Source organism: Mandrillus leucophaeus, unplaced genomic scaffold (assembly GCF_000951045.1).
Source record: "Mandrillus leucophaeus isolate KB7577 unplaced genomic scaffold, Mleu.le_1.0 Scaffold560, whole genome shotgun sequence".
Taxonomy (NCBI): Eukaryota; Metazoa; Chordata; class Mammalia; order Primates; family Cercopithecidae; genus Mandrillus; species Mandrillus leucophaeus.
The window spans coordinates 1,364,957-1,379,149 of record NW_012106031.1 but is presented as its reverse complement, the minus strand read 5'-3'; the positions used below and the strand labels follow the sequence as shown (position 1 = coordinate 1,379,149).

The 14,193-nt window shown below is 40.0% G+C and overlaps 1 protein-coding gene across 1 annotated transcript in view; it reads right to left on the bottom strand.

The window, feature by feature from the left end:
• MAN2A1 (mannosidase, alpha, class 2A, member 1) overlaps positions 1 to 13,944 on the bottom strand; it is a 162,313-nt gene extending 148,369 nt beyond the window's left edge. The window contains exons 1-2 of the mRNA XM_011998208.1: positions 13,666 to 13,944; positions 1,221 to 1,475 (exon numbers count right to left, since the gene is read on the bottom strand). Of these exons, the coding sequence (XP_011853598.1) occupies positions 1,221 to 1,475; positions 13,666 to 13,944 (534 nt within the window). The remainder of the gene's footprint in view (positions 1 to 1,220; positions 1,476 to 13,665) is intronic.
• Between the last annotated feature and the right edge of the window lie 249 nt (positions 13,945 to 14,193).

Genomic DNA, 14,193 nt, shown 5'->3' with positions numbered 1-14,193 from the left:
TTGCTGTTCCTTATCATGGATGACAACAAGGCTAGCTAGGTACTTAAGAAGCACTCAACAGAAAACTGAATAAAGTCAAACCTCACAGAAACAGCCATCCCTGTAAGCACAGGATTCTGATCCTATCAGAATCTGGCTACATTCTAGCTGATGAGGTTGCAGGTGCAAGACCTGGCCAGCTCCACTGTCCCCAGCTTCCAGCTTGGCCTGTGAGCCATGATCTCAAGATCATATCATGTTCTCTGTCCCTCAGCAGTTAGTGGAAAGTGTATATTCGAAAACAAGGCCAGAAGCCAAATAATTTTGTCAAACTTTAAAATATTCACCCCTTAGGATTCTTCCACCAAAATCCAGTTTCTGGTATAAGGCACAAGGTTAAACACAGCCTTGATCTAATTTGCAAAGCCAGTGTAAGTGAAACACTCTGAGTTTAAGAAAGGCAGAAGGCCTTTCTGACGCTGGGTTTTTTACTCCATTGCCCTCTATAATAGCGCTGTCCAAGAGAAATATTATACAAGCCAAATTTTTAATTGTCTAGTAAAACAAAGCAGTTGAAATTAATTTTAATATTTCATTAACCCAGTATATCCAAAATATTATCTTAACACATAATCAATAAATAAATGAAGATATTTTGCACACTAAGTCTGAAACACTGTGTGTGTATATTATACTTACAGCACATCTCAAGCCACTTTAGTCACATTTCAAGTGCTCAGTAGCCACATGTGGATGGTGGCTTCCATACGGGAAAGTACAGCTCTAGAATAATTCCCTTCCCTCTTGCAAAAGGATATTAAGCAAAAAAAAAAAAAAAAAGTCTAACCTTACTTTGTACAAAATCTATAATGTACAACTGATATATGACAAGAACAGGGCTTTTCTTGTATTCTCCAATGGAAGGTTAAATAAAAAAATCTCTGGCAAAATTTAAACCTCTAAAGGTTTTCAACCATTACAGAAAATAAGACTGAAAAGCATACAAACAGACTGTATTCACATAAGTATAAAATAGTAAGATAAACTGAGAACAACAGAATTATGGAATTTTATCACTAAACAGAACATTAATGTTCATGTGACTAATCAAAGTACTTTACAAAAAGAGAAACTAAAATCCAAAGAGTTTAAGCAACTTATCAAGTCAGAACAGACATCACGTCAAATCTTAAAAAGAACAAAAAAAAAGCCCAGTGATTATTAATGAATGTATACATTACCTGCACATCTGAATTGTGACTTCCACTTTGTGAAGCAAACAGACAGTCTGCAGTGTCAACTGAGAGGGATAATTGTGAGGGCAGAAGACGTGAGCCAGCACCTTGGCTGAAATTGCTTTGTGAACTTTTCGGACCATCCTCCACAGACTCACTCAAATTGATGACTGAGTCTCTAATATTTGAGATGATCTCATTATTCTCAGCCAGCAAACGCTCCAAATGGTCTATTTTTTCTTGCAACATTGAGAGCTGGCCCTACAATAAAAAAGAAAAAGGCAGCTATATGAAATACTAATATAGATCTGCTGAGGCATACACATTTTTTTTTTTTTAATTATGTGGTTGCCTACGAGGGCAGCCACTCACCCTTCACTTTCCACTTTTATAAGTGGGATCACAGAAAGCATGAACAGCTGCCAGGGTTGAAACACCAATTTATAGCAGAAAATCTTCACGGCTGCAATCTTTGCTTAATCATATTTTAAGACGTGCAACAGAAAGACCAAAAATATTTTGGGAAATATTTCTGTTCCCCCCAACCTCAGTCCTAAAAGATCTTTGGGTCTCTGGAATCACTAAGCACAAGAGCATATTATATTCAAGTATGAATTTTTTAATTTAAGTATAACTGACTGGAGTTACAAGGGTTCAAAAAGTATGAACTTGAAAAAGATCATTCCATCTCAATCCCTTAAGGGTCAAAAAAGTATGAACTTGAAAAAGATCATTCCATCTCAATCCCTTAACACTAGTGGATAAATAAGAAATATCATGTATGGAAAAATCAATTAGTCAACTCAGTTAGCCATAAGCATGAACATCTCCCAAGTAACCACACCCTAAGTCATTCAGTCTGCTTTTGCTATACTGTGTGTCTTAAATTTTTTTCATTGATCCTCACATTAAGAGGGTTACCATCTCTACAACATAAACCTTGCTATACAAAATAATACCTCACTTTATGAGAGCAAGGACAATCTTTACCTTGTTCACCCCTATATCCTGGGTTCCAAGTACATAGTAGGTACTCATTTATTTGTCAAATGGCCCTCATATTTCTGAAACTCAACAATAATTCTTTAGTGAATGGCCACTGTGTCAGGCATATATGCTAGGAAGACATGCATAAGATACGAGCCTCTGTCTTTGAACATACAAGGTGATGTTATAACTAGCAAAAGCCTCAAAAAACCCACATTAGGGTTTTTTTTTTTTATTTTTTTTTTATTTTTTTGAGATGGAGTCTCACTCTGTCGCCGAGGCTGGAGTGCAGTGGCGCCATCTCCACTCACTGCAAGATCCGCCTCCCAGGTTCACGCCATTCTCCTGCCTCAGCCTCCCGTGTAGCTGGGACTACAGGCGCCCGCCACCGCGCCCGGCTAATTTTTGTATTTTTTGAGTAGAGACGGGGTTTCACCGTGTTAGCCAGGATGGTCTCGATCTGACCTTGTGATCTGCCTGTCTTGGCCTCCCAAAGTGCTGGGATTACAGGCGTGCGCCACCTCGCCCGGCCATTAAAACATTGAAACACTTAAAACATTAGGGTTTTAAAAAACAATATGCATGGTGAACAAACAACTCCGGATACTCATTACCAGGAAATAACAGGAAAGCAGAAAGGAAAGAAGGAAGAAGGGTAAAGAGAAAAGACATAGAAAATATCCAAATGCCCAAAAGTAGGGGACTGGTCAAACGATAGATTCATTATCATGGAAGGGATGTCAGCCACTGAAAATTTAGAAATATAAATTGTTTTAAAACAGAAATGTAAGGAAAGGTATTTTCAGAAGATAAAGTGGCGAAAAGGCCATTTAAAAATAGTAGGTATAGCATGATATGCTTTAGGAAAAAATATGAAAGACCATATAACACACAAGATATAAGGGTTATACTCACAGATTATTGGTCAGTTCAACAAGAGGAAGGGAGAAGTTGAGACTGAGATCTACCAAGAAAAGACCAATCATTTGAGCAAACTATGCCAGAATTGGCAGAAGTCCGAAGAGACTGCAAGAGATTTTGGAATTTAAAAAAAAAAAAAAGTAGCCAAAATTAGCAGCAAATCACCGGGGGTGGCAGGGGTTGGGGGCAATACAACACCAGGGGTGAATATCTACAGCCCTGATGTTAGAGAAGAAAGGAGCACAAGATAGCCATATACCTCCTCAGACCTGAAAGATGTTCTCACAGGCCTCTCTACTTAGAAGCGCGTAACAGAAAGAGCCCCCTACACATCAAAACTGTAGTCCTTTAAAGGCAATTGTCATATCTAAGATGGGGTGGGGTGATATATCACCACAAGATAGAACTCTAAAGCCTGTTTATCAGCATACACAGAGACAAGAAAAAGTTTTAGCACAGATCTCATTCTGAAAGACAAGCCCCACTGCACTAGTGAAAGGCAAGAGAGGGAGCACACATCACTTTACAACTGGAAATGGCAAAGCAAAGGAAACGGGAGATGAGTGCACTAGTTCAGGACTCAAATAGAGAAGCTAGCTGAACTGTGTAGATTCCAGATCCGCAAAGCTGTCGAGCAGTATCGTCCTATAAACCTTTACACCCTTCTTTGTAAGTGCACATCAACATTGGTTACAAGTGATTCTCCATGAGAAGACCAAAGGGGATCCCTTGGCATAACCCAAAGTTCAACCCAAAGAAACTAAAAATATTTGAGTCAGGTACACAGTTGATCAATCTGTATATATTTTCCTAAATACATATGCTATCAAAGGCTGTCTGGAATAGGGGAAATGCTTTTGTTCACTTATCATAACACCATAGACTACAGCTTTTGAAATCCCTTCTGATACATTCTGTTGAATATTTCCAATACTGAAGATACCAATTTACCGCAGTAGGTAATGGTAAATCAAGTTACTCTTATTACAAGCAGTATTAGAACATGTTGATTCATCTTGCCAGCAGTACAGCTACACATCTCCATAAAATAAAACATCACCTTAGTCTAAAATGCCATCATCACAGAGCTTTTAAAGATACCACATTTTGGGCCGGGCGCGGTGGCTCAAGCCTGTAATCCCAGCACTTTCGGAGGCCGAGACGGGTGGATCATGAGGTCAGGAGATGGAGACCATCCTGGCTAACATGGTGAAACCCTGTCTCTACTAAAAAATACAAAAAAAACTAGCCAGGCGAGGTGGCGGGCGCCTGTAGTCCCAGCTACATGGGAGGTTGAGGCAGGAGAATGGCGTAAACCCGGGAGGCGGAGCTTGCAGTGAGCTGAGATCCAGCCACTGCACTCCAGCCTGGGCGACAGAGCGAGATTCTGTTTCAAAAAAAAAAAAAAAGATACCACATTTTGTCCAGGTGCGGTGGCTCACACCTGTAATCCCAGCACTTTGGCAGGCCAAGGCAGGTGGATCACCTGGTCAGGAGTTCCAGACCAGCCTGGCCAACATGGTGAAACCCCGTCTCTACTAAAAATACAAAAATTAGCAGCTAGGTACAGTGGCTCACACCTGTAATGCCAGCACTTTGGGAGGCTGAGGCAGGAGGATCATCTGAGGTTGGGAGTTCAAGACCAGCCTGGCCAACATGGAGAAACCCCATCTCTACTAAAAATACAAAATTAGCTGGGCGTGGTGGTGGGCACCTGTAATCCCAGCTACTCGGGAGGCTGAGGCAGGAGAATTGCTTGAACCTGGGAGGCGGAGGTTGTGGTGAGCTGAGATCGCGCCACTGCACCCTAGCCTGGGCAACAAGAGCGAAACTTCGTCTCAAAAAAAATAAATAATAAAAAAATAAAAAATAAAAATTAGCTGGGTGTGGTGGCAAGCACCTGTAGTCCCAGATACTCGGAAGGCTGACGCAGGAGAATTGCCTGAACGTGGGAAGCAGAGGGTGCAGTGAACCAAGAACGCGTCACTGCACTCCAACCTAGGTGACAGAGCAAGACTCAGTCTCAAAAAAAAAAAAAAGATACCACATTTTATCTTATACTTACAATATTACAATACTACAAACTTAATACATGAGTGCCCACATTTCTCCAGATCTTTCTGTACTTTGAGGAAAAGATCATTTTAGAGCCACATACACAGCAAAACTGCCTATAGCTCAACAAGTACACACTGAATAAGAAGACAACCCTTACTGGGAATATTTTTATTATGGCCTTGGTCCCATAATCCATGGATAAGAGTATTATTCAAAATAAACATTAGAGGAGATAGTTCATGAAAAAATGATCCTACAGCCATTAAAGATGACTTTCAATCTCATTTAGCTTTAAAGATATTATTAATGATCAGTACCTGGAATTCTGTACTGAATTAAGTACATGGAGAAAACTATGGCCTAGGGATATGTGCACACAATGGTCTAAAGAACATCATTTCTAAAATTATATTATGTAGTGGAATGAAGTCTCCCTCCAAACAGGTTAAATTCTTGAAACGAACACACCTCATAAGCAAATTCTGTACATGTGACAGAGAAGAGTAGAATGACCTTAAAAGGATGCACTTGTAGTCTGCATTAAAGAAACAGAAATCATAGATAATGCTTCAATTATGCTAAGAAGTCAAAGAATACTGATAGTAACATTGAAAAAGACAATTTTCTGTAGGGCAAGAAAATCACTTGTGAAAAAACTCTTTTATTCTTTGATTTGCTAATCAGTTCTACAGGGAGGCCACAGCATTGCACTGCTCAGGAGTGGGGAAGGAGATTATGATATTTGATTTACTCCACTTTTAGTGAAAGAGAAAAACCAAGCAAAAAATCACCTATCAAAGACCTTTGAGAGAAAAAACTTAGAGTCTACCACAAGGTAGAACAGGATCAGTACCCACTCAGTCCTATGAACAAAATCAGTGTGTATCTACAGCTAAATCCGTACATTTATTACATAATTATTTACCTCAAATAGGATACTACCTGCTGGGTATTGGCCTCACCGTGATCCCTCCAGCATGGTTGAATCTGTGTATCTTCTCCTGCCTTCCTGGAAAAGTGTGTGTCTTTCCTTCTCCCTGCTTCAAAGGCCAACCCTCTGCCGAGCAACAATCCCATTTATCTCAACTGCTCCAAGACTCTGTTCTTTGTCCTTTTGATTAAACCCTCTCAATATTGCTCAATCAAGCTCCACTTCTAAAAGCAACTCATTCTCCGTAATATAACATGTTCTATTAGATCAAACTATACGAAATTGCCATTCTCATAGGTAAAACAATCTCATAGGTCGAATATCACCAGTTTCGTATAGTTCAACTTAATATTTATTATATGCTATGTACATCTAAAAAAGTCAAACTCCTGTGCTTCCACCCTTCTGTGCTTAACCCCATGTGATGGTTAACTTGGGGTTCAACTTGACTAGATAAAAGAATATCCAGACAGCTGGTCAAACACTGATTATTCTCAGAGCTTCAGTAGGCACTGAGCCCATCCTTTATCTACTGAAAGTGAAACCCAGGTGGTTTGGCAACTGATTAGAATTATTGAGCTGCCCCAGGTATATCTGTGAGAGTGTTTCCAGAGGAGATGGTGTGTGAGTGGACTACGTGGAGAAGATGTGCCCTAAATGTGGCAGTCACCATCCAATCAACTGGGAGCCCAGATGGAATAAAAAGGCAGAGAAAGGGCAAATTCTTACCCTCTCTCTCCAAGAGCCTAGCAGCTCTTCCTCTCCTGCCACTGGATGTCAGAATTCCAGGTTCTCCAGCCTTTAGACTCTAGACTCACACCAGTGGTCCCTGGGTTCTTGGGCCTTCCACCTTGGACTAAGTTCACTATTGGCTTCTCTGGTTCTGAGGCCTTCAGACTTAGACTAAGTCCTGCTACCGGCTTCTCTGGTTCTCCAGCATGCAGATGCAGATGGCCTATAGTGGAACTTCTCAGTCTCCATAATCAAATAAGCCAATTCTCCTAATAACTCCCTTCTCGTGTGTGTGTGGTGTGTGTGTGTCCTATCAGTTCTGTCTTTTTGGAGAACCCTGAATAAAACACCTTACATTCCCATTCCCCTCCAGAGCCCCACTCACTTCATGTACCAGGATTATCAAAAGTCTCTCTCTACTCATTATCCCCCTTCCTTACAAACTCCCATTCATTCATCTGCCCATTACAATCAGTATCTGCTCACCACTCCTCCAAAACTGACCCTGTAAAGTCCCCAAAGACTCCCATGTTACAAGCCTGATGAAAAGCACTCTGCCCCTACCTTATCCATCATCTCAGGGAGTATCAGGCACAATGGAGCACTCCTTCCCTCTGGAAACGTTTTCTTTACTCATTCCCAGTACAACATGCCCTAGGTTTTCCTCCTGCCAACTGTTTATCAGTCTCCTTTGCTGGTTCCTTCTCTCCCAACCTCTAAATGTTAGAGTACCTCAAGGTTAGCTTCTTGAGCCTCTTACCTCTCTAAACTCTCTTACATGATCTCATCCACTCCATGATTTAAATTCCATGATGTCTCCCATATTTATATCTCCTGCTGGAACCTCGCCTCTGCAAAACAGACCCATATATTCAAATGCCTACCTGATGCCTCAAATTGTCTTTCAAACTTAAGTCCAAAAAACATACTCCTCAAAAAGACACCCACAGTCCTCAGGTCTCCAGTAAGGGGCTTTAATCTCTACCTAGTTAGGCACCCTCAAAATCAAAACATTGCACACCACAGTCAGTAAGGACTGAATATCTCTTTCTCTCAACTTAGCTTCACCTTGATCTTATCTCTGTTCCAAGCCAGCTCCTCCCCACCCCACCCTAAAACCTTTGTACATGGTCTCTGTTTACATAATGCTTTAACTCTCATGCCAAATGTCACCTCCGCATAGCCATCCCCAGCCATTCTAAAACAGGCCTCCTCGTGTTATGGTTTATCTCAACTTATTTTTTGTTTCCTCCACAGTTTTATTACAATTATCTATGTTATTCATGTATTGCTTCCCTCTTTTCCTCACTAAATGAATCCCTATATTGACAACAGGCACCATAGCTGTTTTACTCAATGTACTGTACCCTGATGCCTACCTACCTAGCACACAGCAGGACCTTAAGTATTTATTGGGAGAAAAAAAGGAAGGAAAGAAAGAAAAATGGCGTATAACATTTTTTTCCAAGTATTCAATGTTTTGGCATATAAACCCACACCAAAAATAATACAAATAAAAACAAAACACACTAACCATTTTTGAAGAAAGAAAATCCAAAAGAAGTCTTCACTGCATTCCAAAAAGTAGGTAAGAATGGGAAGGAAAGAGCTAATTAATAGGGTGGTTTTCATGGGCTGTTTGAGAAATAATATAGAATGGGACCCACGTTGGCCACAGGATGACAATCATGACCTGGTGAATATAGTACAATATGTGACTCCCTTTCTAGAGCAAAGATTATGGATTCCGTACAGTCCAATCAAAAGCTTTCCATTTTCACTACCATCACTAACCTAGCTCAAGAGACTTATTTTCACCTCATGTGGGGAGTGAAGGGAGTTTGGAAAAAGAACCCCATGATAATTCTGGACTATTTCCTATCATGGTAGTGATGTAAGATCTGCACTCAACCAAATCAAGTTTCTAGTTATAAGACTTGTAGAAGATATGTTTATAATATACCCACCAATGGTAGCATTCAAAAGAAACAAAACTTTACTCCAATGTGTATGCATGTATCTGAAACTTAGGATCTATACCACCTTTCATTTACGTTTTTTTTTCTTCAAATCTAATTCTGTAAGATTCAATATATCACTCCAACACATCAAGTTCTTTCTGGACTCTGATTATGTCATCAAATGTGCCCACCATGTAAGAGCAAAGATTACCTTTATCGTTAATCATGTCCTTCACCAGATAAAGGTGAAAGCAATTCAGCTTAATGGCTAAGCACTGGCTCCTATTCAGGCTATCTGGCTTCCAATACCAGTTTCGGCACTTACTGGCCATGTGATCTTGGGGAAGTAACTTAATCCTGGGCCTCAGTTTCTTATGGGCAAAATGCAGATGCTAACACCTATTGCTTGGAATGGCTATGAAAGAATTTAGCACAGGACCTGCCAATAAGTAAGCAGTGAAGAAGGTATTATTGCAGCTGCTGCTACATATATGAAAAGTATGGCTTTTGAAAAATCACTTTGAAGGGTACTATAATATGCACCTCCAGATAGTATGCATCATAATTAAGAACAGACTCTGAAGCCAACCAAAATTTGAATTCTGGCACCACTACTTACTGGCTATGTAACTTCGGGCAAGTTCAAAGTTACATAACTTCTCTGTGCTGCAGCTTCCTCATCTGTAAAATGGGGAGAATTAATAATACCTAATTCACAGGGTTGTTATGAGGATTAGTTAGTATATGCAAATAAATGTAAATAGTGCCTGGTGCAGTAAGCAGAATAATGTTTAGTCAAAGATGTCCCTGTCCTAATAATCCCTGAAATCTGCGAATACCTTACCTTACATGACAAAAGGAATTTCCCTGATGTGATTAATTTTAAGGCTTTGCAGATGGGAAGAAAACCCTAGAATATCTGAGTAGGCCCAATGTAATCATAAGGGAAAAGTGGAAAATGGAAGAGTCAGGCCAGAGAAGGAGATGTGAGGACACAAGAAATCAGAATGATGCTATTGCTGGAAGGCAGCCTTGAGCCAAGGAATGCACTCAGCCTCCAGAAGCTGGAAAGGCAGGGAAACAGATTCTCCCCTGGAGCCTCCAGAAGGAATGCAGCTCTGCAGACATGTTTATTTTAGTCCAGTAGGGCCTGTTTCAGACTTCTGACCTACAGAACTGTATAACAACACATTTTTCTTGTTTTACGCCACTAACTTTGTGGTGATTTGTTATGGCAGCAATAAGAAACTAATATACCTAGCAAATCGTTGGCCTTATAAAAATAAAGCTTATAAAGTATTCTTAAGCTTAGTCCTTTCTAGAGAAAGTCTTGCCCAAAGCTCTATCATCAGAGCTGGAGAGCCATGACCCAAAGGAGCTGTGAGCCCAAGCAATGGAGGGTGAGGCCATGCAACCTCATAAACTGTCTCCCACAGGCATAATTTGGTCTAACAAGGCTCTACACCTAACTGAATAAAGGAGTTAAGAAAAGACAGAGTCACCCTTTATGGTTCAAAGTAATTTTCAGAAAAAGCAGCATCAACATCTTTATCTTAGACTGAGTTTTAGAATCAATCAATTAAAAAATTTAAAGCCATTCTGGAGCCACAGTGGGGCATATGGACTAAGAGGCTACAGTTTGCCAGGTAAAAGCCATGGTAGCTTGGACAGGCAGGGAAGGAACATGAAAGAATGACAAGAAAGATGAGCTAGGAATGGGAGGGGCAGGAAAGGAAAGCAAAAAATGGCATTGAGTTTTTTGCTAGGGCAAGGGGGAGGATTATGGGTGGCATTTTAGAAGAACAGGCCCACAGCCAGTTATTGGGGCGGAGACAGAGGGGCAAATGTTACATTCTGAAACTATTAGATAGCTGAATGGTGGTGTCAGTGAACATGCAAGTCTGGAACTCAGGAAAGAAGTCAGGGCTAAATATATAAACTTGAGTGGCCAGAATAAATATGAATTTCAAGCAATGGGAACAAATGGGATTACCTAGAAAAAGCGCAGAGATCTGCCTTTTATAATTTAAAATGGCTCACTAGGCGATTCTCACACATTCCCAGTTAAGAAGCGCCGCATTAAAGCTAAATATAGGAACTGCGATTTGGTAAAAGAGAGTCTGTATTTCTAGCAGGGGTGTCATCGTTATTGCTGCAGTCCCTGGTCAGTCAGCTACTATTCAATCTCAACAGAAAAACCCTGCCTTTAGTCAGATCTCTGGAACTTAACAGGAAGGCCTTTGAGTCTGATAAAATGACAGGTAACCTTCCAAGTGCCCATTCCACCCCTTAAGATGTGTAGTGCTGAGGCCAAAAAGAGTGTGAACTGGGGCTGTGGCCACCTGTCTATCAATGAGCCACAAGCCAGTTATAGAAAACCTTTTAATGGTATTTTCCAGACTGAGAGCTTAACATGCCTGAATTTCTTCAAAATTGTGGAATCTGTCTTTGTGCAGCCACTTGTTCATTCAAAGAAATAAATGCCTCACGATGTGAGCACAAAAAATACATAGTTACAGAATCCCTCACCAAATTGCAGGAGCAATACACTCTTTGCCCAGGCAAATCATTTTTCATAAATCTCACACCTGCCTAGGTATGACAGTAACAGAAGCTGCTCAGATGCAGGTAAGAGTGCCAAATGACTGTGAAGGGAAAAGCTGGGACTCCAAGCCCAACATCCCTTGCTCTGGCGGGGCACTCAAGGACTACTGCAGCTGGGCCACCAAGCTAGTAGCTGCCAGAGTCACTACACAGGATCCAAGTCCTGACCTCAAGTAATAGCATCCCATTCCCTCACCACCCTCCTCCAAAAATGTGGTCAGGACTCCAGTTGCTGACGTTTTCTACAGGTTCCAGGAAACAGCACCAGCTCCACCCTATGAGTTTTCAGATGTATGTTTAGATTAGAACCATATGGCCCTATCTGCACCAGCCCAATATGGCTGCACAGAAACTACCTCCTGTTGAGGCAACATTTTAGACACCAAGCTATTACATAAAATTAGACTATGCAAAACAGATACCTACTTAAAAATGACTGGAAGAAGGGTGTATAAGTAGGGCAAAATATGTAGATTATAAAATTTTAATAAAATGCAGTTTTATTACTTACAGATCCATTTAGTAACTGCAATTAAGTGGCACTAAACATATTAACTGTTGACTAATAGAACTCTTTCTTTAATTCAGCACTTCCCAACCTGTTCTATGGAACACTATTCTTTGCAGAATTTTTTTTAAAAATCACACTGACTTTTCTTCTAAAACTTATTTTTAATTTATATTCTTATGCTTAGCACTCTGACAGAATCTGCCAACAGTGTATCCCACCCAAGAACTTGCATGAAGGTTCACGTGATACACTTTCAGACCTTAACAATTCTCAGCTAACCAGGGTCATGTTGTTACACATCATATAGGCAATGATTGCTGGTCTATGTTGGTAATCTGTCTTACATTTATGACAAATGCTTATCTTTGTACACAAGGTTATTAGGCACTATCCATTTATACTACCTAAACACATTTATCATGAATTAATGCCATGTATTGTATGTTAGGATATGCTAACAAAAGTTCTGTCAACATCTTATAATTTTACACAAGTAATTTTGACAAACAATTTCAACACAAAAAGAAAATAATTGTCAGTAATCAACCTAAACAGTGTTGGCCTATTAAAATAAATGCAACTGACATGTCTGAGATTGTTTTTCATACAGAAATAGTTTTGGAAAGCCTCTGAAGGCAGGGTTGTACTAAGTAGATAATCAACCCCCCTTCAACCTTATTTATACTAATCATTTCCTGAATAAGTCCCTTCTATTTCTTATTGACAGGAGACAGGTATTTAGGCAAGTCTCATCTGAATTATTATAAATTCTGAATTTCCAAACTATTCTTTATACAAGCACTACAGACTCTAAAGTTTTACAAATTCTTTCCTATTGTCTTTCTTTATAAAAATCCATCTGTACCAACTGGTCTACAAGGGCAAGGTGAGACACAGTACATACCACAGAAGCAACAAATGCAGCAGTAAGACATAACATAATATATAACAATACGATTATAGCAAACCTCTAAATATCATACCATTGGCTATCAAAGATGAGTTAAGGATACAAATTTCTGGAGTTCTTCTCAAATCTCTTTTGTTTAAAACAATTATTGGTTGGATCTTCTACCTAAAAGTTGGAAGAAATATCCGATACCTCAAGTGTTATTATTTGACCCTACAAATTTTCCAGAGGTAGCCCTGGGTCAAAGACAGTTTTTACTTCTCCAGTTAATGCGGTCAGCTACCAGCCCAACAGAAGGGGGTTTTTCTTTACCATCAACAACAGGCAATTTGGAGGGTATTCTCAGAAATATGTCTGACCTTCAGAACAACCTTCAAACTTCAGTCCCCTATTTGGGGTGTTGCATGTTGATCCTTAATAAATCTCTCTCTCTCCCTCTCCACGACCTGTCTGCCCATCCTCCACACACACACACACACACACACACACACACACACACACACACAAAACTTATGTTCTGTCTTAAACAACCCAGAAAAAAATAATTTAGTCCTATCATTTGTGCCAAAGATGAGAAGGGTCTTTTTTAAACTCCTACTAAAATGCTTCTTAGAAATCCTTCCTTCTGATCATCTTACCTTTCCTTAGGTAAGGTGATCCATGAGCTGCTAGTTTGACAATTTGAACACAAGCTGCTTTATTTCATTAACATCTGCTACAAAATATTCTTAATGTAAGATGTACAGTTTTTGGTTATAAGAAATGTACCTGGCCCTGCCCTCACTCAGCACAGTCCCCAAGTGAGCTCATTCATTCTCGGCTATGCTGATGACTACCAGATCAGCATCTCCCTTCCCTGATCTCTCACTGGCTTTCCAGACCACTTGGTTATTTCCACTAACATCCACGTCATCATAAATGAAACCGAACTTGGCTTTCCAGATCAGCTTGTCTTTCAAGCTATCCCCTTCTGCAAATAGTACAACCAGTCTCCAATACCCCAATGGAAAAAGGTAGGAGAAATTCTCTGATTCAAGCCACTCATTATTACCCTTGATTAAATCTGTTAAAAAGCTCTGGTCTTTCTCTTTACAAAATGTCTCCACATTTTTCATCCTCTCAATTCTAGCCAATTCAATACTGGTACAGGGATTTACTGCCTTATGTCTATATTACCTCAAACAGATTCTCAGCTGCCTTCCTACTTGAGTCTTCCTACACACAGCTACCAGAATAATCTAGATTGAATATTCTCTTAGCTCCTTTCCAGGTCTAAAATTTTCTACAAAATTAATTCTCTCACACTGCTTTTCTCAAGCAGCTTGCTGGTATATTCAATAACTTGGAGTGGTTCACTACCATCT